Below are 24002 nucleotides of genomic sequence, written 5' to 3' on the forward strand. Positions count from 1 at the left end.
GGAGAGAAGCTACCTAGAACGATGGAGAAATTTCCCGACAGTGAGGACAATTAACCGGTGGAACGGCTTGCCTCCAGAAGTTGTGGATGCTCCAAGCTGCTGGAAGTTTTAAAGGGGATGTTGGATAACATGGAATGGCAGGAAACTGGCCGGGCCTTCGTGCCGCTCTCAAATATCCTGGGAAATTTTTCCGGGTTCTTAAGTAGAAAATGGTTCTTAAGAAGAGGAAAAACAATCTTGAGCACCGGGTTCTCATCTAGAAAAGTTCTTAAGTAGAGGCACCACTGTACTGGCAAACTGGACGATGTCCCGAGAAGAGCCAGCAATATGCCGGGGAAATTTTAGCGTGTCCGTCTGGAAACGTTCAGCGTGTGCTCCCTGTAGGAAGACGGGAGCAGCCATCAAAGTAGGTGGTGGTGGTGGTGAGTTTTCCAAACCCAGGTGGGCAGCTCTGCATTTAATTTAGAAGAGGTCGCCCCCCCACCCCACCTCAACATCAGGAGAAGATCCCTCAACACGAGGAGCAGGGAGTTGGGCCCTCAACAGTGCACATGTCATTTTGCTGGAGGCGACTCTGTAGGAAACGGACACAATTGGGCCTAAAACATCACTCTCCAGTAATATTTTATTCCCAAATTTCAGTGCCTATAAACCTATGATTACAACACTGTGTCAAAAAGAGGGCTGTGAAAACATCGACTGACCCCTCGCATCCTGGACATGAACTGCTTCACCTTCTACCAGAACAACCAGACCCAAGAAGAGCTTTTTCCCCAAGGGCGCCATCACTCTGCTGAACAAATAATTCCCTCAACACTGTCAAACTCTTCACTAAGTCGTCACTACATCTCATTGTTCCCATCACCCACCTGCTCCCGCAAATGACCGTAGGATTGTTTGCATTCTTAGGACATATTGACTGGTTCCTAACGGGACCGTCTCCTGCCTCACACCTCCCAGTGGCCGACTAGGTCGCACAGAGTCGGCCTCCTCCGGGTCCCATCGGCCAAACAATGCCGGCTGGCAGGACCGCAGGGGAGGGCCTTCTCTGTTGCAGCCCCGGCCCTCTGGAACCAACTCCCCCCCAAGAGATTCGTACCGCCCACACTCTCCTTGCCTTTCGAAAAGCGCTTAAAACACATCTATGTCGGCAGGCCTGGGGCCGTTGAGCGATGGTCCTCCGCCCCGGCCACCAGCATGTATGAGTGATGACTGGGTGTCGTTCTATTGGGTTTAAACTTTTTTATTGTTGCTATTTATGTATTGGGCTATTTTTAAAATTTTCTGCTTTGTTTTATTGTTGCAAGCTACGCTGAGTCTGCGAGGAGAAGGGCAGTCTATAAATATAATAATAATAATAATAATAATAATTGATTGCTTATTTGTACTGGGTTAGGGTTAGGGTTCCTTTCCGTTCTGAGAGCCTTTCATCTTTAACAGGATTTATGTGCCAGCCAACTCCAGTGAACTCTGGGCAGCTAACAACATTTAAAATAATATAAAAAGTTACAATATCAGAAATAGAAACAAATAATGACCCTAAAACAACCTACATACACTCAGTCCTTCCTAGTTGCAGGCCGACCGGAAGAGCCAGGCCTTGATGGCCTCCTGGGAGGTATGGGGGTAGCAGGCGACCCTGTAGATAGACTCTGGTCCTAAGCCGTGTAGGACTTTCAAGGTAATAACCGGCTCCTTGAATTGTGTCCGGAGACCAACCGGTAGCCAGTGCAGCTAGTGGAGAGTTAGAGTGATGTGGGCATACCTAGTGGTGTTGTGGTTGGCTTCAGGCCAGCTCCTGTGGCTGGGGATTTTGATGAAGAGCAGTGGGAGTCATCTGTTTCCAGAAGACCAGTCTGGGTGCAGCCAGATTCCTTGGACAGCAGAGCAGAGGCAGAGAAAGACAGTGAGCAGGAAGCGACAGACAGGGGAACGGGTTCAGCCAGCCCACCAGCCAGAGGTTCCTCAGACTCAGAAGGAGAAGACATCGTGAATCCTTGAGTGAGAATGTTGAGCAGGCAGGAGCAGCAGCACAAGCATAGGAATAAATGATAGAGCACAGCTGTTAGGATTTAATGACGCTGCTGAAACCCTGATGAAAAAGGGAGGGTCGGAGTGTATTGCATGGGTGATTATCATTTGCGTTTGGAAGAAAGAAACATTGTTGCAGTGTGGCTTCATTTTGGTTTGGATTCCTGTGACCTCTCTGACACTCAAGCAGGAAAGGCTGTGCGGACTTGAGTGTGTAATTCCGACTTTCTGGACCCTCTGGAACCAGCTCCCCCTGGAGATCAGAATTGCCCCCACCCTCCTTGCCTTTCGTAAAACCCACCTTTGTCGTCAGGCATGGGGGAATTGAGATATCCCCTGCCCCCAGGTCTATACAATTTATGCATGGTATGTTTGTGTGTATGTTTTGCTTTTTAATAAGGGGTTTTTAGTTACTTAAATATTAGATTTGTTATACATTGTTTATTACTGTTGTGAGCTGCCCCGAGTCTGCAGAGAGGGGCGGCATACAAATCAAATAAGTAAGTAAGTAAGTAAGTAAGTAAGTAAGTAAGTAAGTAAGTAAGTAAATAAATAGTAAATCAAGATTGCTCTGGCACAAGCCTGAACGTATCAGGTGGACTTTGAGTGAGTAACCCTGATCCTCTGGATTCGTAAATCAGTGCGTACAAATGAGAAAACCACAGGGAGGGTGGAGGCCCTGTTTCCTCCCAGGAGATTCCTAGAAGGGCCCCATGGAGGCTTCTCCCCACATTTTCCAGCCTTGTTTCCTCCCAGGAGATTCCTAGAGAGGCCTCATGGAGGCTTCTCCCTGCCTTTTCTAGCCTTGTTTCCTCCCAGGAGATTCCTAGAGAGGCCCCATGGAGGCTTCTCCCGCCTTTTCCTGCTGTGTTTCCCCCCAGGAGATGCCTAGAGAGGCCCCACGGAGGCTTCTTCACACCTTTTCCAGCCTTGTTTCCTCCCAGGAGGTGCCTAAAGAGGCCCCACAGAGGTTTCTCCCCACCTTTTCTGGCCCTGTTTCCTCCCAGGAGATACCTAGAGAGGCCCCATGAAGGCTTCTCCCCACCTTTTCCAGCCTTGTTTCCTCCCAGGAGATGCCTAGAGAGGCCCCACAGAGGCTTCTCCCCACCTTTTCCGGCCCTGTTTCCTCCCAGGAGATACCTAGAGAGGCCCCACGGAGGCTTCTTCCTGCCTTTTCTGGAGGCTCGCATTTGCAAGTGGAAAATTGTTATTGAGAAGAGGGAAAAAAATCTTGGAACACCCGGTTCTTATCTAGGAAAGTCCGTAAGTAGAGGCCTTCTTAGGTAGAGGCTCCACTGTAGCCTCTGAAGGCTCCCAGTCTGGATCCGGCTCTTGGGCTGCATCTGCTGATGGGTCCTTTCCCCACCGCCTCCTGCGCTGTCCTCTTTGTACGATTTTTAGCCCACCTCATGGTGGAGGTTCTGTGAGATAGAGGATATACAGGGTCCCTCCCACGTAGCCATAAATCAGTTACAGACTCAAGCCGGAGGAGCCAGGACGACTGTCCTTCTGGGGGAAATAGCAATAGCGCTTAGCAACAGCCTTTAGACTTATATGCCGCTTCTCAGCGCTTGGCAGCCCTCCAAGCGGTCAACAGAGAGTCAGCCTCTTGCCCCCAACAATCTGGGTCCTCGTTTCACTCGCCCAGGAAGGAGGGCAGGCTGAGTCAACCTTGAACCTACTGAGATTCGATCTGCCGAACTGCTGGCAGCCGGTGATCAGCAGAAGCAGCTGGCTGGACTGCACTCTATGCGCCACCGAGGTTCTAGAGAGGCGCTGGATAGAGATGATAGAGAGGGAATTGCTGGGGAGATGCTTCCTGGTGCACCATAGAGCGCTCGTCTCTTTGGGCAGAGGGGCCAATCCTGCACTGGGTGGGAGGGGGCAGAGTTTGTGCACAGCAGGGTGAGGGGAGACTGCGAGGGGCATCTTGGTGTGGGGAAGCTGACAGAGCTTGTGGGGGGCTGTGTCCAGACACCTCCAACCCAGCATAGCACCCCCACAAACCAAGATGCCCCTCGCAGTCTCCCCTCCCCCTGCTGTGCCCAGCTGGCCCCTCCGCCCCCACCTGCCCAGTGCAGGATCGGCCCTTCTGCCCAAAGAGATGAGCGCTCTATGGTGCAAATATCCCATGGGCGTGGGGAGAGAGGGAGGGGCTTCACCTGTCTGAAGGAGGGGTCTCCAATCTTGGCCACTTTAAGACTTGTGGACTTCAAGGTGGGGGGGGGCGTTTGCCCAGGTTCGCCTGGTGCACCAGTTGCGGCCCTATTTGGACAGGGAGTCTCTACTCACCATCACTCCTGCCCTCATCACCTCGAAGTTTGGCTACTGCAATGCCCTCCGCATGGGGCTGCCTTTGAAGAGTGTTCGGATACTGCAAATTGTGCAGAATGCAGCTGAGCGGTCATGTCCCTCCAACACTCCGCGGACTGCAGAGTTTTGGTTCTGAGCTTCAAAGCCCTACATGGCCTCGGACCAGAATACTTGCCGGACCACCTCCTGCCACATGAACCCCAGCGGCCGATCAGGTCCCACAGAGTCAGCCTTCTCCAGGTCCTGTCGACTGGACAGTGTCATTTGGCAGGGCCTAGGGGAAGAGCCTTCTCTGTGGTGGCCCTGGCCCTCTGGAGTCAGCTCCCCCCAACCCTCCTCGCCTTCCGCAAGAGTCTGAAGTCTCATTTATGCCACCAGGCTTGGAACCACTGGACCCCAGGCCCCTGGCCGACGAATGTATTGCGAGCTAGTTGACCGAATGGGAATGAGAGTTCAATTGGTTTGAGATTTTTTTAGATTGTTAATTTAAATTAATTGGATTTAGGATGCTATATTGTTTCTCTATATATTGTAAGCCACCCCGAGTCCTCAGAAGGGACTCCGAGTCTACGGAGAGGGGTGGCATACAAATCTAATAAATAGGTAGGTAGGTAGGTAGGTAGGTAAGTAAGTAAATAAGTAAGTAAGTAAGTAAATAAATAAAAATAATAAATAAACAAACTCCCAGAATTCCCCAGCCAGCTTTGCTGATCAATATATGTGTGTGTGTGTTGGGAGTCCACAAGGGCCGGGGGCTGGGCCCCCGTTTCGCAGCACCAGGCAAGCCCCTCCCCCCAGGCTTGGTCTTCCCCTCCTCTTTCTGCAGGACAACAGCCGGCGGGTGGACAATGTGCTGAAGCTCTGGATCATTGAGGCGCGGGACCTGCCTCCCAAAAAACGCTACTATTGCGAGTTGTGCCTGGACGACATGCTCTACGCCCGCACCACCAGCAAGATGCGCACGGACAACGTCTTCTGGGGGGAGCACTTCGAGTTCAACAACCTGCCGGCCGTGCGCACCATCCGGCTGCACCTCTACAAGGACACGGACAAGAAGCGCAAGAAGGACAAGAGCAACTACGTGGGCATGGTCAGCATCCCCATCGCCAGCGTCACCGGGCGCCATTTTGCCGAGCAGTGGTACCCGCTCAGCCAGCCCAGCGCCAGCAAGAGCAAGGCCGGCTGCCCGGCCATCCGGGTCAAGAGCCGCTTCCAGGCCATGAGCATCCTGCCCATGGAGCTCTACAAGGAGTTTGCCGAGTACGTCACCAACAACTACCGCATGCTGTGCGCCGTGCTGGAGCCGGTCCTGAGCGTCAAGAGCAAAGAGGAGGTGGCCTGCGCCCTGGTGCACATCCTGCAGAGCACCGGCAAGGCCAAGGTATGCTCCGGGAGTGGGGCAGGGGAGGGGAGCAGGGGCCCCCGGGGAAGGGGTCCGGAAGCCCCGGGGGGCAGCACGGCTCCTGCAGCTCCTCTTCCGCCCCTCCCCGGCAGGACTTCCTGTCCGACATGGCCATGACCGAAGTGGACCGCTTCATGGACCGCGAACACCTCCTCTTCCGGGAGAACACGCTGGCCACCAAAGCCATAGAGGAGTATCTCAAGCTGATTGGACAAAAATACCTCAAGGATGCCATTGGTAGGGACACCGGGGGAGGGAGGGAGGGAGGGGGCCCGGTGGGGGAGGACCCGGGTTTTCACAAGTCTGGGTGGAGAGGGAGGGGTAATCACAGGGATTTGGGGAAATCCCGGAGGAGGAGGGGGAGGGGGCCTTGCAGCTCCCCTTGGCTGCACGGGCGGCTGTGTGGGGCTGAGCCAGCGGGTACTTGAGTGGGCAGCTGCTCTTCCCCCCTCCCCCCAGGCGAGTTCATCCGAGCTTTGTACGAATCCGAGGAGAATTGCGAGGTGGACCCCATGAAGTGCTCGGCCTCCACCTTGGCGGACCATCAGGCCAACCTCCGCATGTGCTGCGAACTGGCCCTCTGCAAAGTGGTCAACTCCCACTGGTCAGTGCAGGGCTGGTGCCTTACCTTCCCCTTCTTTCCCTGCATGTCGGGTTGTGGGGAGGGAAGTGCAGGCGTGTGTGGTCATTTGGGGACGTGCAGCCTGGTGGCAGTGACCCTGTCCTCCTCTGCCTCCCCTCCCTCCGGCCGCAGCGTGTTTCCCCGGGAGCTGAAGGAGGTCTTTGCGTCGTGGCGGCTGCGCTGTGCCGAGAGGGGCCGGGAAGACATCGCCGACCGCCTCATCAGCGCCTCCCTCTTCCTGCGCTTCCTGTGTCCGGCCGTCATGTCCCCCAGCCTCTTCGGCCTCCTGCAGGAGTACCCGGACGAGCAGACGTCCCGCACCCTCACGCTCATCGCCAAGGTCATCCAGAACCTGGCCAACTTCAGCAAGTGAGTGTGGGGGAGGGGGAGGCCAGGAGGCGGTGAGGGCCACAGGCTGCCTGGGCCAGATACATCCACGGGGGTGGGAGTGAGTTTTCCACCATGCGCCCCCCCCCCCCGGTGCAGAGCTCTGGAGGAGCCTCCTTTGCTGCAGTGTGGCCAGGCTCCCTCTGGCTCTGGCTCCAGCGAAGAGCCTGGTTTTTGTGGTCCCCGCCCTGTGGGGAGGGGTCCCGCAAGGCCCAGAAGGCACCCAGGCCCCTCTGAAAGCCAAATGCGAGGGAGGCAACGGATGGAGGCAGAGGAAGGAGCGAGAGGGCTCCCCCCCGCCCTTGAAATGCCTGCAAGGGTGATGTAGCCAGTGGTCAAGGCCGGTCCACTGTCTCTCCCGGGGATGGCCATGGGTCAAGGTTGCAGGGAGCGGGACTCCAGCCGAAGGTGTGGGCAGATGGAGTCGGGCAGAGGAAGTGAAGGGCCCAGATAGAGGGTGGAATGGATGGCCTCAGGGGGGACCCTGGTCGCTCAGGCAGGGAGCAGAGTGGTCTCTGCCTGCCTCCCACCACCAGGTGGAGGGGAGGGAATGGAAGGGGCTCGATCCATGGATGGCCCCAAATACAAGTGCCCCTTGGGACACATATTTCTTTCAAAATGCCCCTCCCCTCCCCCCAACACACCCAAGAGACTGGATCATAAGTCTAAAGTTTTATTGGATTTATAGGCTGCCCAACTCCTGACAAACAGTCAATAAAAGCCATCATCAATTCTGGGCTGGACTCTAGAACGGCCCCAGGCCCTTGAGCAAAGCCATGTTTTTAAGGCTTCCCGGAAGACCGGGAGGAGGGGGGGGCGATGGTAGTGGGCTCCAGAGGGTCCGGGCTGCCACAGAGGAGACCCTCCCCTGGGACCTGGAGGAGGCCGACTCGATGGGCTCTGGGAAGTATGAAGCGGAAGACGGTCCCATAAATAATCTGGTCCTAAGCTATGTAGGGCTTTATGGGTAATGACCAACACCTTAACTTGTGTCCTGAGACCTATTGGTGACCAGTGCAGCTTGCAGAGTGCTGGACTTCTGTGGGTGGATCTGGGCACAGCCACAAGAGCTTCCGTGGCTGCGTTCTGAACTAACTGCAGTCTCCGAACGTTCTTTAAGGGCAGCACCTGGGGGTGGGGGTTGTGAGGGGGCTGGCATTGCACAGAGTGGTGGGCTCTGCCTTTCAGGGGGGTGCCGGGCCCTTGGGGGAGGCCAGGTTGGGCAAATGCAAGCGGCGTTGTTCCGGCGGCAGGTTTGGCAGCAAGGAGGAGTACATGGCCTTCATGAACGAGTTCCTGGAGCTGGAGTGGGCCAGCATGCAGCAGTTCCTGTACGAGATCTCCAACCTGGACACCCTCACCAACAGCAGCAGCTTCGAGGGCTACATTGACCTCGGCCGGGAGCTCTCCACGCTGCATGCTCTCCTCTGGGAGGTCCTGCCCCAGCTCAGCAAGGTGCCTGCCCGGGGGGCTGGGGGGGATGGTGGGCGTGTAGGTAGCAGTGGGTCCCAACCAGTGCGGCCCAGAGCAACGCAGTTTTCGGTGAGTCTTTCCCCGGTGGCTCCCTGTCGGAAGAAGCCCGCGGCTGTGGAGACGAGGGAGGCGGGAGGACTTCTTCCCACATGGAGATGGCGGGGGGGGGAATTGCCGACAATTGCATCGTCAATGGGTTCCCACCCGTGTGGCGCTCTGGACCGCACCAGCAGGAACCCACCGCTGGACGAAGGGCAGAGAAGGAGGGGCGGTGCGCGCCTGTTTGCCGTGGTGTCGAGTGCCCGTCTGTGGCTTCTCCCCCACGCAGGAAGCCCTGATCAAGCTGGGCCCACTGCCCCGTCTGCTGAACGAAATCAGCCTCGCTCTCAGGAACCCCCACATCCAGCGGCAGCCCAGCCACCAGGGGGAGCGGCTCCAGGCCAAGCCGGTCATCCTCCGCGGGCCCTCGGCCGACATGCAGTCTTCGTACATGATGCGCGACCTCAACAGGTCAGGCCTGGGATGGCGCGGGGGGCATTGGAGGACAGGGAGCAAGTAGAGTGAGTCCCACCAAAGGTGGACTCTGGTCTGGGCCTCTGCTGGGGGGTTTTGTGACTAAAGCCAAGGCCCTGCAGAGCACTGGAGGATGACTTCTCTAGGGGAGATTTGGGGGGTGTACTTGCCCCTGAAGAGCTTCTCCCTTGGGCTTACTCTGGATTTCTCCCCACAGCTCAGTCGACATGCAGCCCTACATGATGCGAGCCATGAATAGGTGAGGGCTGTGGGGTGGGTGTCCCCAGGAGGATGGGGTCCTGCATAGACGTTTCCTTCCCTCTGGGCGCAGGGTACAGTCCCCCAAATGGCCAGGGCCCCATTGCCCCTTTTTACGTGACTGGCCTCCTGCACCTTCTGGAAGGGGAGGTGGGGTGTCTCTTGGGGTTGCCCTGCCACTCCACCCCTCGGCAGACTCCGCCTCCTCCCGCCCTGATTGGTTCTCCTCGCTGCCTTTCTCTGCAGCTCCATCGACATGACGCGCTTGCCCTCCCCAACCAAGGAGAAGGGGTCAAAGGACATGTTCTTCGTGCCACGGCCGCCCCTGGCCCGCTCCTCCCCGGCCTACTGCACCAGCAGCTCGGACATCACTGAGCCGGACCAGAAGGTGCTAAGCGTCAACAAGAGCGTCTCCATGCTGGACCTGCAGGACAGCCGCATGAACAGCGTCTCCAACCTGCACAGCGTGGGCGACCTGCTCAACAGCAGCCAGGCCTCCATCACCGCTGGCCTTGGTCTGCGGCCCAGCCGGCTCTCCCAGGGCAGCGGCTCCAGCATTGCGGCCGGCCTGCGGCTGAGCCAGATGGGCGTCACCACCGACGGGGGCGTCCCGTCCTCTGCCCAGCAGCTCCGCATCCCCCTCTCCTTCCAGAACCCTCTCTTCCACATGGCCTCTGATGGGCCGGCCGGTGGCCCGCTTCACGTCTCCCACCCACACCGGCCGGCGGAGGGCAACCCCGCTGATACCTTCGCCCCCTTCCATGGCTACAGCAAGAGCGAGGACCTCTCGGCCAGCAAGCACATCATCCACAGCCACAGCTACAGCGACGAGTTCACGCGCCAGGGCTCGGAGTTCACCAAGCGCCAGCTGTCCCTGCAGGAGAACCTCCAGAACATGCTGTCCCCACCCCAGATCACCATCGGCCCCCAGCCCCAGCGCTCGGCCCCCGCCCCTCAGCCGCAGCCCCCCATGCAGCGGGGCAAGTCCCAGCAGCTGACGGTCTCGGCGGCTCAGAAGCCCCGGCCCTCCAGCGGGAACCTGCTGCAGCCCGAACCCAACTACGCCCCCACCCACACCCGCCAGCAGTCGGTCACCAAGGAGGCGCCTTCCGCCCTCAAGCCATCCATCACCAAGCAGGTGAGTGACCCAGGCAGCGGCCGGCGGCTGCCACCCACGCGTCATGCTGGGCTTGTGGCTCCTTTGATTGGCTCCTGGCTGAGGGGCCCGTAGGCACTAAGGGGGGGGAGAGTTAATGCCGGGCCCACGTTTGTAAGCACAGGGATTTAGGGAAGGTTTCAAAACACGTTTTGTGGTCAGCTGAGAAAGCTGCAATTCGGCAGCTGCGGCTTCTTTTCCTGGTGACTCTGGAGACGGAAACACGGAAGGTTTAAAAAGAATTCAAGGCAGCCCACCTCTTTTCCTCTGACGTCTGAGGAGGGGGCCCTTGTGGAGAAGGGACTGTCCACCCATCGAGGGGCCAGGAGACGGCCTCAGTTCCCAGGGAGGGCAGGTCTTCCAGAGGCCTTCCAGGGAAGCCGGTCATCCGCCCCACACACTGGGTGGGACCCAACTCCCTGGCACCATCGTTGCTGCCGCTGCCCCAGGCACCCACCAAGGACATGCTGAACGGGTGGTCCTGCTTCCCTTCCACCAATGGGCTCGGGGCTTGCTGGGATCAGCTGTGGGGTGTGCAGAAGAAGGGGACCCATTTATTTGCCCTCCCCCCCCTTTTGAATTGGGTGTCTCCTTCTGAAAGAGAAGGAGGGAGGCATCACACACCTGGGCCTCCTTGTCCCCAAGTCCCCATTCTGGCGAGCAGCAGTTGCGTGATTTGTCTCACCGTCAACCTGAACCAGCTCAGCTTGAAAGCTCTCCTGCTCCCATCCCCCCCTTACTCTTCTCTTTACTGGAAGGGCAACCTCTGTGTGTGTGTATGTGTGCGTGTGTGTTGAAATGCCTGCAGAGTTCCACTGCCGTGGGACGGGGCCTCTCAGCGGGCAGCCCCTGCCAACAGCTTCTCTGTGGAGCCGCTGATCTCGAAGGACGTCACGTCCAGGACATGGAGGACTTCGGAGGGGGAGAGAACGGCGGTGGGGACAAACGGGCAGCGGATGCGGCTTAGGTGCCGCGAGAGAGTCCCACCCGGTGGCTGCACTGCACACGGGATGAAGTTCCAGGTGGTCTTGAGGGGTGGTCCCACTTAGAGCGTATGGTGGCAGTCCAGCCCTCGGACGACAAGAGCACGAGCGATGCCGCCTTCCGCTCCAGGAACGGTTCCCTAGAGGGGAGGATTTGAGAGTCCAAGAGCGTCCCAAGGCGACCCTCCATCGAGGGCTAAGATGGGGCCTGGCCGAGAGTCCACTGGCTCTTGAGCCCCTCGGTCCCAGAGCGAGTCTCATTTGGACCCTGATGGCCTGCAGGCCCTCAGTATCCCAAGGATACGGACCCCCGGTTGAGATGGTCCCCTCTGCTGCATCCTCTTGCGCCACCCCTCCCCCGTGTGCCTGCAGTCGGCCTGTTTTCCCCACAGGCAACAACCAGAACTCTATGGGGAGACTTTGCCCCGATGCCCAAGTCCCACCCAAGGAGGGTGTGTGATGGGTCTTGCACTGTGTTGGGGGAGGGCTTGGCTGGATGTCCTCTGAGGCCCCTGTGGTGCGTCCATGATCCTCTCCTGTTAGGAGTCCAGACAAAGTGGGAGGGTCCTGCCCCTCACTCTGGGCTCCCACAGGTCCCTGGTTACTGTTCCCAGGGCAACATCTGCCCAATGTCCTTCCACATGTGCCAGGACAGACAGGGGGTCCTTATTTCTGGCCTCCCCTTCTTAGGCTAGTGTGTGTCCTTCATCTCGGTCACTCACGCCCTCGTCACCTCATGGCTCGACTACTGCAGTGTGCTCTACGTGGGGCTACCCTTGAAAAGAGTTTGGAGACTACAATTAGTCCAGAACCACAGCTGCACGAGAGCCTTCTCTGTGGCAGCACCAGCTCTCTGGAACCAGCTGCTCCCAGCCCCCCCACTGCCCCCCCTCCTGGTCTTCCGAAAAGCCCTTAAAACCTGGCTCTGCTGACAGGCCTGGGGCCACTGAGCGATACCACCAAGAAGAGACAAATGATTTTATTTCTAGGGGTTTAAACTGCTTTCTATTGTTTTTACTCGTAGGCCGCCCAGAGTCCAGAAGGAGTTGGGCAGCTTATAAATCTAATAAATTAAGTTCTTAAAGAACTCAGATCTGTCATTGCTACCCCCCTGACTGATTTGTTTAACCAATCCTTGTTAACAGGAGAAGTTCCTGAGGATTGGAGAATGGCCAGTGTTGTGCCTATCCACAAGAAGGGCAGTAGAGAAGAAGCTGGTAACTACAGGCCAGTTAGCTTGACATCAGTTGTAGTTAAAATGATGGAGACTCTACTCAAAAAGAGGATAAATCAGCACCTAAAAAACAATAACTTATTAGACCCAAATCAGCATGGCTTTACTGAAGGCAAATCATGTCAGACTAATCTCATTGATTTCTTTGACTATGTCACAAAGGTGTTGGATGAAGGTGGTGCCGTGGATATTGCCTACCTGGACTTCAGCAAAGCCTTTGATACGGTTCCACATAAAGAGCTGATAGATAAATTAGTGAAGATTGGACTTAATCCCTGGATAGTTCAATGGATTTGCAGCTGGCTGAAGCGTAGACATCAGAGAGTTATTGTTAATGGCGAGTATTCTGAGCAGAGTCAGGTCACAAGCGGTGTGCCACAAGGATCTGTTCTGGGTCCTATTCTTTTTAATATGTTTGTGAGTGACATAGGGGAAGGTTTGCCTATTTGCCGATGACTCTAAAGTGTGCAATAGGGTTGATATTCCTGGAGGCGTCTGTAATATGGTAAATGATTTAGCTTTGCTAGATAAATGGTCTAAGCAATGGAAACTGCAGTTTAATGTTTCCAAATGTAAAATAATGCACTTGGGGAAAAGGAATCCTCAATCTGAGTATTGTATTGGCAGTTCAGTGTTGGCAAATACTTCAAAAGAAAAGGATTTAGGGGTAGTGATTTCTGACAGTCTCAAAATGGGTGAACAGTGCAGTCAGGCGGTAGGGAAAGCAAGTAGGATGCTTGGCTGCAGAGCTAGAGGTATAACAAGCAGGAAGAGGGAGATTATGATCCCACTATATAGAATGCTTGTGAGACCACATTTGGAATACTGTGTTCAGTTCTGGAGACCTCACCTACAAAAAGATATTGACAAAAATGAAGGGGTCCAAAGACGGGCTACAAGAATGGTGGAAGGTCTTAAGCATAAAACGTATCAGGAAAGACTTCATGAACTCAATCTGTATAGTCTGGAGGACAGAAGGAAAAGGGGGACATGATCGAAACATTTAAATATATTAAAGGGTTAAATAAGGTCCAGGAGGGAAGTGTTTTTAATAGGAAAGTGAACACAAGAACAAGGGGACACAATCTGAAGTTAGTTGGGGGAAAGATCAAAAGCAACATGAGAAAATATTATTTTACTGAAAGAGTAGTAGATCCTTGGAACAAACTTCCAGCAGATGTGGTAGATAAATCCACAGTAACTGAATTTAAACATGCCTGGGATAAACATATATCCATCCTAAGATAAAATACAGAAAATAGTATAAGGGCAGACTAGATAGACCATGAGGTCTTTTTCTGCCGCCAGACTTCTATGTTTCTATGTTTCTATGTTTCTAAGTTAAATTAAATTAAAATCTTATGTCACCGCAGCCTTAAAGGAAGCAAAAGCGGTGAATGTGTTTGTTCAGCTGTGGAGAACAGACATGAAAGAGGCCTGGAAGGGGAGGAGCCTCAGAGGAGGGACCGCCCCTGGTTCCTCCAGAGGGCCAGCAGCCCCTATGACTGACGGCCTCTGGGGAAAGACCTGAACTCATTGCCAGCCTCCCCCTGCAATGTAGGAAGGCCTGCATTCCGTTTTGCAGCTACTATGATTGTTGGCTCAGGAGAGTCAAAAATAGCCAGAAGAGAAATGATTGGAGCCTGGGAAACAGGCCCCTTGCCAGTCAACAGGGGTGCTGATTTAACAGGATAATAGAGTCGACATGGACCTTGGTGGTCCTCTAATCCCTGTGCCATCCCAGGCCAGCAGCTCTCCAGTCTCTTCTTCAAAGCCTCCAGAGATGAAGTGCCCACAATTCCTGAAGGGAGGCCGTTTGTCAAGCTGCCAGTCAGAATTTAGACAAATAAAACTCAGAGTCTTTTTTGTAAAAGTCCAGAAGTGAATTTATCAAAATCAGAACTAGAAGCATCGAAAGAAAAAAAAAGTCTGAGAAAATGGCGCGATACAACCATATATCAAAACCCCTTTCCCATCCCCCTTGGGGCAATGCCCCATCCCCATTGTCCATAGTCATCAGGTGGGACATCTCGGCCCTCACGTCACTCTTCTGGGATTTCCCTCTAAGGGTCTCCTCCTAGTACCTGGGAAAACGGAACCAACCTCCCCTCCTGTGCTCTTCCCTCCCACACCCTTTATCTCTAACCCACCCCCCGTAACCATTGACAACCAAGCGAAAGGGACGCAGCAGCATAAGCGAAGGTTGACACCGTTATTTCCTCCTGTTCTGTTCCAGCGATGAGCCCCCCCATTACCCCCCCCCCCAAGAAATAGGTCCACACACATGGATTTGACAAGATTTAAACATGTCATTCAAATAGTTTAGTAGCAAGGAAGCTCAGATGCTTTGAAAAACATCAGCCAAGCAAAAAATGAGTCCGTTCCATTTCAGCTGTTCATGAGAGTCTCAAAGAGAAAGCCAAACCTCCCAAACATTTCTCTTTGATCATATCTCATTAACACGACTCCCTCTGAGTTGGCAGGAAGCCTGGGAGCAAAGATTCCACTGTCTCAAGTTGTAATTCAACGTAGTCCAAGAGCAACATCCGAGCATTCTGGCCTGGTCGAAAGTTGACTTCCTCACCGACTTGTCACATGGCTCACCCTTAAATAGCCAAAAGGCGTGGCCGATTGTTCTAGAGATCTATTCATGCAGAGACCTCCTCCTGCTTAGCCACTCATGTCTTTTGGCTCTTCCGCGCACTCTGGCATCGAGAAGAGGCTCCTCCTGTTCCCCTGAGTCTCCCATGGGCACCTCTGGAGGTGCAACAGGCCCTGGTTGGCTTTCAGCCCCTGACCCGACATCCTCTCTGCCCTCCTTGCTATCAGACCCGGGTGCCAAATACACTGACCGAGGATACCAACCCACACCCATCTCTCCATCCTCAGCATCCGTGATCAGCTGCTCAGGGCCTTGGTCAGTGTCCATCTGCATTTTTCTTGTTCTGCCTTCTCTCCACTCAAATACCCTGTCACCCCGGTCCTTCTCTTCCTCAGACGAGACTGGTCCAATTCCTGCCACCGTTCTTCATGTGTTTTAGCCTCCAGGCCTCTGTGATCGTCTTTGTTGCTTTTCACTGCATTCTTTGTGGCTTTCCCAGGGCATCACAAAATGCCCTTCACGTGACCTCGGTTCTATCCCTCTATTAACGCAGCCCAGACCTGTGTTGGCCTTTCTGGCCACCACCACACACTCTGGGCTGATATTGTCCACTAGGACCCCAAGGTCCCTCTCGGTGTTTCTGCTATTGAGCCAGGTTTCACCTAATCTGCAGCTACACATTTGGTTTTTCTTGCCAAGGCGTAAAAGTGTTACACTTAGCTCATCAGATACTTGGGGACGGAGGGAGCAGCGGTGGAAGGAAACAACAATCGAGGACAATAGTCAGGCACCAGCACTCTCAGGGGGTTGGACCCAATGACCATGGAGGTCCCTTCCAACTCTGTGATTCTATTATTCTTACGCAACTACAAGGTTCATATGAGCAGGAACCATAGGGACACAACACCCAGAACAGCCCAGTGCGCACACTCTCCAGAGAGCCCGAAAGCTTGGAAGAATAAACTTTGGTCCCTGGGACGGACTCAGATTGGATCCTGCAAAGCCTCCTGCTTCCCCCTTCCTCCCCACCCCCAGGCGGTGTGGGAGCAGCAGCCTTTCTCTTGGCATGGGTGGAGGAGGAGAGGCGCATCCTGTCAGAAAGCCACAAACAGCATGGAAGCATTGAAGTCATGGGACAGATTTGGCTGCAGATGATCACCACGAGGGTCGGCACTGGCGAATTGACTGGCGTTCCTGGTTCGGGAGTGTCCATGCGATAGTCCCGGAAGCAGCCACTTGTGGGCTGTTGCCCTCTTTGTCCCCCAGGGCCATTGTGGCAGTTGCCAAGGCTAGGCACACCCAGTGCCCAGGGGCAGACACGGCTGCAGCCCACTCCCTCCAGGACGAAGAGGGTGTGGCGTCCACCCCCTGGATGGCTCCAGGCCAGCCGAACGGGTTGGCAGAGGGACTGCCAGGCTGCCTTGCGGTGGAAGAGCCGAGGCTGGGAGTGGGGGAGACCTGCAGGCAGGGGAGCACCAGCCTGGCCTCCCTGTTGAGCTCTGCCTGACCACCTCCGATTCCTCTGCCACTCAGGAAAAGCCTGGACCGTCCCGGAGGGCGATACACCGCTGCAGAGAGACCTTGGTTGGCAGCAAAACCAGCAAGTGGGAAAAGCTTGGACTTCAGTGACCACCTTCAGTGCTAGTTGGCTAATCTGGAATCGGTCGAAACAACCCTGCAAGGCCCCTGGGTCCTCCTAGTGAAACCACGTGGCCATTTTTTGAATTTCTTTCTCCCGCCCCCTTTACCAGGCGTAGGGGATCTTCTCCGAACACCTGTCTTTTCCTCTGGGTTTGTTCCTGTTCTCCCTGATGCCCATGGACCTTGCCCACAGGCCTCTGCACCCTCTGGCATCCACGGAGACGTTACGGCCCTCCCTGACACTGCGTCCGTGACGTAGGCCCCTTGCCCAAATGTCCTCCCTTTGGGACTAGTTTGCATCCGGAGCTTGAAAAGGAAGCAAGGACGGAGCCATAATTAATTTGCGTGAAGCTCCAGCTGCCCTGGGGCTTCTCGAGCGAAACGCTGGCAGCGATTGGAACCAGCTGCCCCTGGAGATTCGGACCGCCCCCACCCTCCTGGCCTCCCGAAAGGCCTTGGAAACCTGGCTTTGCCCGCAGGCCTGGGCCGTTGCACCCCTGCCATTCTTCTCTGGCCAGAGGAGCGAATGTGCTTATTGAATGAACGTTGAGGGATTTGTTATTGTCGTGTTGCTTTGTGCTCTTTATATGGATTTTTTTATACTGTTTACATCGCTTGTTGGCCACCCAGAGTCCGAAAGGAATTGGGCGACTTATAAATGTAATGAATTAAATTAGAATTAAAAATAAACCCTGGGGGAAGGCCCTGGCCAGTGCAGGGAGTCCGAGGGTGCTTAGAACGTGCTGTCTTTTTCCGAGCTATGGGGCAGCCGAGGACCCTAAACCGGAAGGGGTGGGCAAAGGGGGGCTGTGCTCTTGCTGCTTCTTGGGGGAGTCTCCCACCCTCACCCCAGGGCGATGACGGCTGCAGCGATCGTCCCCCAATGGGCCAAAATTCAAGCTAGGAAGCACGGAAGGCCAGACCCACCCAAAAGGAATCTGTGCAGTGATGGCTGCTGACCCTGGACGGACTGTTGGCGACTCTGCCTGTAGCCATTCATCATCTCCCCCTCCTCCTCCTCCTGAGAGCCCCTCCCTCCCCGGCCAGGAAGGAGGGAGGGAGCTCGTAGAGGAAGTGTTCCCACCACTTCTGTGGGAGCCCTGGTGGCACCATCAGCAGTTAGATGAATGCAGGGTGGGAGGGAAACTCTGCATTCCCACCACCATCAGTTTGATCCCGACCAGCTCAAGGTTGACTCCGGCTGCCGTCCTTCCGAGGTCAGTAAATGAGAACTTGGATAGGTTGCAGGCAAGATGCTGCCTCTGTAAGACAGATGTGAGTGCTGGCGGGAATAACAAGGGATTCAGATGGATTCAGGCGGACGCTTGCGGTCCTTGCTCAATAAGGAGGCCCAGCAGGAACCCTGACCCTCCAAAAAGCCCTCCCCCCTTGTTCCATCCTGGGCTTAACGCAGCTTGAAAACAGAGGAGGAATCCACCCATTTTCAAATCAGTCTTTTTATAGATAAAGTCTCATTTTTACAAGCGTGAGATAATCTTGGCAAGTTTCTCAGTGAGGGCAATGAAGTCATAACAGTTCTGCGGCTGGGCTGCTGCCAAGGATCAAAGCTACTCGGATTCCTTCATGAGATCAGGATTCTCCAGTTTCACAGACTTACTTTTGCAGCTTCCCAGCATCTCAGCAGACAGGGCACTTTTTCTCCAAGGATTTTAGCAGGAATATAACAGTTGTGTAGCATAACCTGGCTCAGACCTCAAACATCATCTGGTTCCTTTGCAAAACGTTGGAACTCCACCCTGAATTACCCATACGCCACCCTTAAAATACCTGTAGGAAGTAGTCAGCAATTCCCTAGAGATACAAACTACAGACTACTTCCTTTTTCCATACAAGTATTCCTGTCTTTTTCTTAGTCTTCTAAAGCGGGCATCTAACAAAGGCTCCTAATCTTCCTCCTCCTCCTCCAAGTCAGACTCTACTGTCATTGGCATATCTGTCACTCTGCATCAGCTGGCAAGACCACTGGCCCAGGGGACCCAGGTGGGCCTGGCTCGTCCTCAGAATCTATCATGACCAGAATTGGAGCACTCACCACACCCCTCAAGGAGGGGCAACTGTTCTCTCTGCGATTGGCAGGAGCAGTGAAGGGCTGGTGAGGCGAGGCCCCAGGATTGGGCCCTGGGCCCTTTCACCTGAGTACAGGCTGAGCAGCAGAGCGCCCTCCCCTGGCCATTTTCAAGCAGGGACTTGAAAGGGATTATAAGAGCCGGGGTGGTGCAGTGGTTAAAGTGCAGCACTGCAGGCTCCTTCAGCTAACTGCTAGCTGTAGTTCAGCAGTTCAAATCTCACCACCGGCTCAAGGTTGACTCAGCCTTCCATCCTTCCGAGAGGGGTCAATTGGGGACCCGGATGGTTGGGGGCAAGAGGCGGATTCCCTGTAAACCCCTTAGAGGGGGCTGGAAAAGCTCTGTGAACCGGTATACAAGTGCTAACGCTAATTGTGTCAGGAATGAGATGGGCGGCTACAGAAACTAAATCAGTTAATCAAATAACTTCCCTCCAGGCCAGAGATGCAATTTCCTCAACTTTTGAGATTCCCTGGCATCACAAAAGATGGCATTGTGTGTGTGTGTGTGTGGGTACCGATCAGCTTCTCAGGGAAGTATCCAGAGTGGTTTACTTTGAGATTTCCTTGAGTGGAGGATCTTGGCTGGAGGAAGGCCCTTCCCTGTGCCCCCCCCAATCCCACCCCCCCTTGCCTCTCAGATTCTCATTGGAGGAAATCCGAGCAGAGTTTGGGGTCGGGTCCAACTGGTAGTGGCCCCAACTCAGACATAATCCTCTTGGGGTATTGAACAGCTTGGTTGCTTGCAGTTCCTGAGAGTTAATTAAGGGGTTGAGGGCTTAATACTTGACTTTTTATTGTACTGTTTCATTGTTGTAAGCGGCCGTGAGTCCCATGGAATTGGGCGGCATATAAGTCAGATTGATAAATACATTTGGAGGGGGGGTGCATGGACTCCCGCGTGGGCTGACCTTCTCCCTCCTCTGACCTGCCAGACCTCGCACACGCCCTCCACGCTGAACCCCATCCTGCCGGCCTCGGAGCGGACTGTGGCCTGGGTCTCCAACATGCCCCACCTCTCTGCGGACATCGAGAGCTCCCACATCGAGCGGGAGGAGTTCAAGCTGAAGGAGTACTCCAAGTCCATGGACGAGAGTCGGCTGGACCGAGTGAGCCTCCCTCTCCGCGGGGCAGCCCCCCTTGGGCTGGGGAGAGGCAGCGGCCCCACCATAGGTCTGGGTGCCGCTGGGAGGTCCCGCTACCTTGCCCTCCTGTTGCAGGTGAAGGAGTACGAGGAGGAGATCCACTCGCTGAAGGAGCGGCTGCACATGTCCAACCGGAAGCTGGAGGAGTACGAGCGGCGGCTGATGAGCCAGGAGGAGCAGACGGGCAAGATCCTGCAGCAGTACCAGCAGCGCCTGGAGCAGAGCGAGAAGCGTCTCCGGCAGCAGCAGGTGGAGAAGGACTCGCAGATCAAGAGCATCATCGGCAGGTGAGCTGCAGGGCGGGGCCACCACGGGAGGGGTCCCCCTTGGCTTCCGCGTCCTGTGGGTGGGGGGGCCACTGTGCAGCTCCTGGAGCCGGCGGGTTGTGTGGGAAGGGGCGCTCCCCACCGGCGGGGCCCCCGCTGCCGTCTCTGGGGCCCTGCCGCTTTTGGGAGCCCCCGTCCCCGCAGCTGCTGGCGGACCCGGCTCCCGCCGCCTGCCTGCCGGGTGGGGGGGGGGCCCGGATTGACTCCAGTGAAGCTTCTCCCTGCAGGCTGATGTTGGTGGAGGAGGAGCTGCGCAGGGATCACTCGGCCGCCCTCGACACCTCCGAACCGCGGAAGCGGCTGCTCGACGCTCAGGTGGAAATTACAATGTCATTGTCCTTTCCCACGTCTCCATCCACCATCCGCCCTCCCCCCCGTCCTCGCCTCCCCCCTCCCCTCGCTTGCTCCCCTGGATGTGGCTACTCGTCCTCGTGCCCGTTGGGGCTGGCAGTGTCAGGAACAGGGGCCCCTAGCAGTGCGGTGGGAGCTCCGTGTCCTCTCCGGAGAGGGCAGTGGGGCAGTTGAGTGGGCGTGGGAGGAGGAAGTGGACGGGGGTGCCCGGAGACAGCAGTGGAGGGAGTCGCAGGAGGTCCCGGGTGCAGCCCCCCTCGCTCCCCTTCCCCCCCGGCCCGGAATGCCTACCCAGGCCCCCGGGGCGAACATGGGCCCCCAAGGCCCTCGTAGCTGGGCAGAGATGGGGGGGGCTCCCAGACTCAGAAGCTCTGGCCCCCTCCCTGAGAAGCGCACCTAGTGCTTGTGGGTGGAGCGTGTGTGTCTCCGAGGCTCGGGCCAGTCGCCTCAGAGCCCCCCCCCCCACGCCCGCCTGCCCCCCTTCTCTGCGGCGCTGCGGCCGCCCCGCCTGCCCCCTGACCCCTGTGTTTTCTCCCTTTCATCCTAGCTGTTTACCAGGTAACTCTGTGTGGCCCCCGGTTTTGTCACTTGAGGGACCAGGGGACCCCGCCATCCATGTGGGGTCAGACCAGGTGGGTCTTGCAGGCACCGCTTCTCCAGCCCCCCCATATTCCCTCGGCTGGATGGGCCCCCTTTCCGCCCCCCATGGCCCCACATCTCCTGCTGGTGGTTCAGAGGTTGCACTGAGTAAGGGGTCCTCTGTTGCTGTGCCCAGCATGTCACCCCACCCACCCACACCACTGGACCCCCATCACGGCCCCCCTTCCTTCCATCTCGTCTTGTCTGCCAACAGCATGCCATGTGTGGGGAAGGGGGATGGGGGGCGGCGGGAGGAGCACAAGCACACGGGTCATCTGGGGCACTCACCTGTCTGTGGATGGGTGGGTGGGTTTGGTGGGGGGAGGGGCGCAGGAGGAAGCCCCCTGCCTTTGGAAGAAGGGGCCGGCAGCCAGTGGACACAGAGAGGTTAGTGCCAGAGGCAGTGGGGAGGCTGCCCTCTTGGTGAACTGGGGGGGCGAGGAGGGGGGGAGGTCTCCCTTGGAGGACGCTGGCGTACCTGGCTGCCCCTCACGCCAAACCCTTGTGAGAAAGACAATTGGAACAGGCCTCCGTCTCCTGGCCTGGGCAGGAAGTTGGGGGTCCGTCAGCCTCCAGTCCTTACCAGGGAGGGAAGCCCCACCTGATCACCCCCCCCACACTGTCAGAATCCAGATCCGGTTGCTTCCTGGTCACCCTTGAAAATTGGGGTGCCACAGGGACCCCAATGTCAGCTGCTGGGAGAGCTGAGGGCCTGGAGGGGGGGGCTGGCTAGGTTCTGGGAGGGGTCCAGCTGGGGGAAGGAAAGAGGAGACCAGCCTCTCTGTCCACAGCCGCCACCTTCATGGTGGAAGGCCCTGTGGGTTGGAAGGGAGGTAGTCGGCTTCTCCAGGCCAGAGAAGAGGGCGCCAGAGCTGGGAGGGCAGGGGTCTTGGTGTGGGAGTTGGGAGGGGCGTCAACGCAGGTGCCTGGGCAAGTGCCTGGGCCCCCTAACTGTAATAAATAAGGGGGTGCTCTCCCCTTCTCGTTCTCTTACAGGAGAGGCAGCTTTCCGCCGTGGGTGCAGCAAACCGCGTCTGAGCGGCGTTATGGGCCCCCCCTGGAACGGGATCCTACCCGGGCCACCGCCTCCGCTCCCGCGACTCCAGATCACGGAAAATGGAGAGTTTCGCAGCACCGCGTCTGAGCACTAGCGACTGCCCCCTGCCTTGTCCCGCCAACCCCACCAGCCAGCGGGCAGCCGTGGGGCGGGGGGGTGGGGCGGGGGGCTAGTCTGGAATCACACGCCGGGGGCCGGGGAAGGGTCCGGAGGCATTCAGGGTGTTTTATAGCAGGACAGAGACGACAATCTTACCTACCCCTTGGGCCCACCTGGGACCGCCCGCCCGTTCTTGGACAGAGCCGTGGACGGTGCCTTCCCCCTCCCTCCCCTCCCCTCCCCCGTACTTCTCAGGAGTGGCATCCCTCCCCCCAACTCTTCCCTCTCCCCCCAGCAGCGGTGGAAGGGGGTCGCCAGCCCTGCCCTCTGCCCCCCAACCTCTGCGCTGCTGCTGGGGAAGGACGCAGGGCCTCGGCGGAGGGCAGGCTGGTCCCGGTTCCCCCCTCCGAGTGCTCTCCTTAGCTGGCCGCATGGGCCTCCTCCCCTCACGCCTTCCTGGGGGCCACCTGATGGTGGGGCGGGGGCCAGGGTGCAGGGGGTCGGTCCCTCAAGAGCACTGCAAGGCCTGTCCCCCCTTCTCTCCACCCGGCCCCCCAAGGAATTTGTGCCCCCTTCTCCGACCAAGGGCTTTGCCTCTGTACAGCATCTCTTCCCCCCTCCACCGCAGGACTCCTGGGGGGGTCTCTCTTCTTGGGGCGGGGGGCCAGTGCATAGGGGGGGCAGATCTCCCTTCCTTCCCCTTCCTTGTTCCTTCCCGTCTCCCCGGAGGGGGCTCATCAAACTCGCAAAAGAAGCCATTTTGGGGGGGGGGGAACTGCCCAGCTGCAGGGTGCTGCTCAGGGCGGGGTGGGGTGGGGCTCGCACCCTCCCCCCCGCCAGAGGGAAGCGAAGGGAGGGGACCGGCTCCCGACTCGACTCGTGTGGTGCTCGCTCGCTCGCGTCCGTCTGTCCGTCCGTCCGTCGTGCTTCGTCCCGGGGCTGCCGCTGGGTGGAAAGTGTTTGGCGCGCGCCGCTGCTTCGTCGTGGTGTTTCTTTCTCGCTCCCCCGCTGCATTCCCCCCCCCACGACCCCCCCTTTTCTGCCCTCCCCCTCCCTCCGTCGCCTCCTCCGTTTCCCCCCCCCCGCCAGCCACCCCCCTCCCCCCTTTCTTTGGTAGGACTCCCCGCCCCCTCCCCCCTTTCTTTTTCTCCCCTCCCCCACCCCCGGACAACGACAGGGGCTCCGGTGAGCGCCGTAGATATTTATACGTATTATGATGAATATGATGAATTATTATTATTACTCTTAATGACGAAGATGACTCCAAGTCTGTACATATGTGAATCCCCCCCCCTCGCTGCCTGACACCCCCCCCCGCCCCTCCCCGGCTGTAATTACGCGGGATTTGTACTGTACATACGACGAGTGCGCGTCCTCCTCCCCCTGTACAGAGGCCCCTCCCCTTCCCCCCCGCGGAAGGGGGCTGTTCTCCCCCCCCCCGCTTTCTCCCCCCTCCCCCCCTCCAGCTCTCGGGGTTATTTTATGTCAGATTTATTTTTTTCTCTCATTTTTTCCCTTGGAGTGTGTGGTGACAACAGAAGAACATGTTTAATAAAAGCAGTTGGTCTTTTACGCCATGTCTCTCCTGGTGGTGGGGGGGGGGAAGGGGCGGGTGTGTCGTGTGGACGCAGCCCGGAGTTGACGCGCGTCAGGCGGACTGCGTACCGGCCGATGAGCCCTGTGC

The 24002-nt window shown here is 56.9% G+C and overlaps 1 protein-coding gene across 8 annotated transcripts in view; it reads left to right on the forward strand.

Annotated features, from left to right (window-relative positions):
- Nucleotides 1-24002, forward strand: part of SYNGAP1 (synaptic Ras GTPase activating protein 1) — a 175820-nt gene that overhangs the window by 15454 nt on the left and 136364 nt on the right. For 4 of the 8 annotated variants that reach the window (XM_070736943.1, XM_070736946.1, XM_070736947.1 and 1 more), the window contains 12 exons: nt 5171-5725; nt 5839-5983; nt 6206-6350; nt 6501-6737; nt 8009-8210; nt 8557-8738; nt 8959-9000; nt 9246-10137; nt 19637-19810; nt 19922-20133; nt 20387-20487; nt 22159-23890. In XM_070736943.1, the coding sequence (XP_070593044.1) occupies nt 5171-5725; nt 5839-5983; nt 6206-6350; nt 6501-6737; nt 8009-8210; nt 8557-8738; nt 8959-9000; nt 9246-10137; nt 19637-19810; nt 19922-20133; nt 20387-20487; nt 22159-22313 (3042 nt within the window). In that variant the 3' untranslated portion in view covers nt 22314-23890. Of the gene's footprint in view, nt 1-5170; nt 5726-5838; nt 5984-6205; nt 6351-6500; nt 6738-8008; nt 8211-8556; nt 8739-8958; nt 9001-9245; nt 10138-19636; nt 19811-19921; nt 20134-20386; nt 20502-20752; nt 20800-21070; nt 21146-22158; nt 23891-24002 lie in introns of those variants that run through there. The other 4 variants (XM_070736949.1, XR_011557817.1, XM_070736944.1 and 1 more) reach the window with 4 other exon arrangements.

This window comes from Erythrolamprus reginae, chromosome 2 (genome assembly GCF_031021105.1).
Source record: "Erythrolamprus reginae isolate rEryReg1 chromosome 2, rEryReg1.hap1, whole genome shotgun sequence".
Lineage (NCBI taxonomy): Eukaryota > Metazoa > Chordata > Lepidosauria > Squamata > Dipsadidae > Erythrolamprus > Erythrolamprus reginae.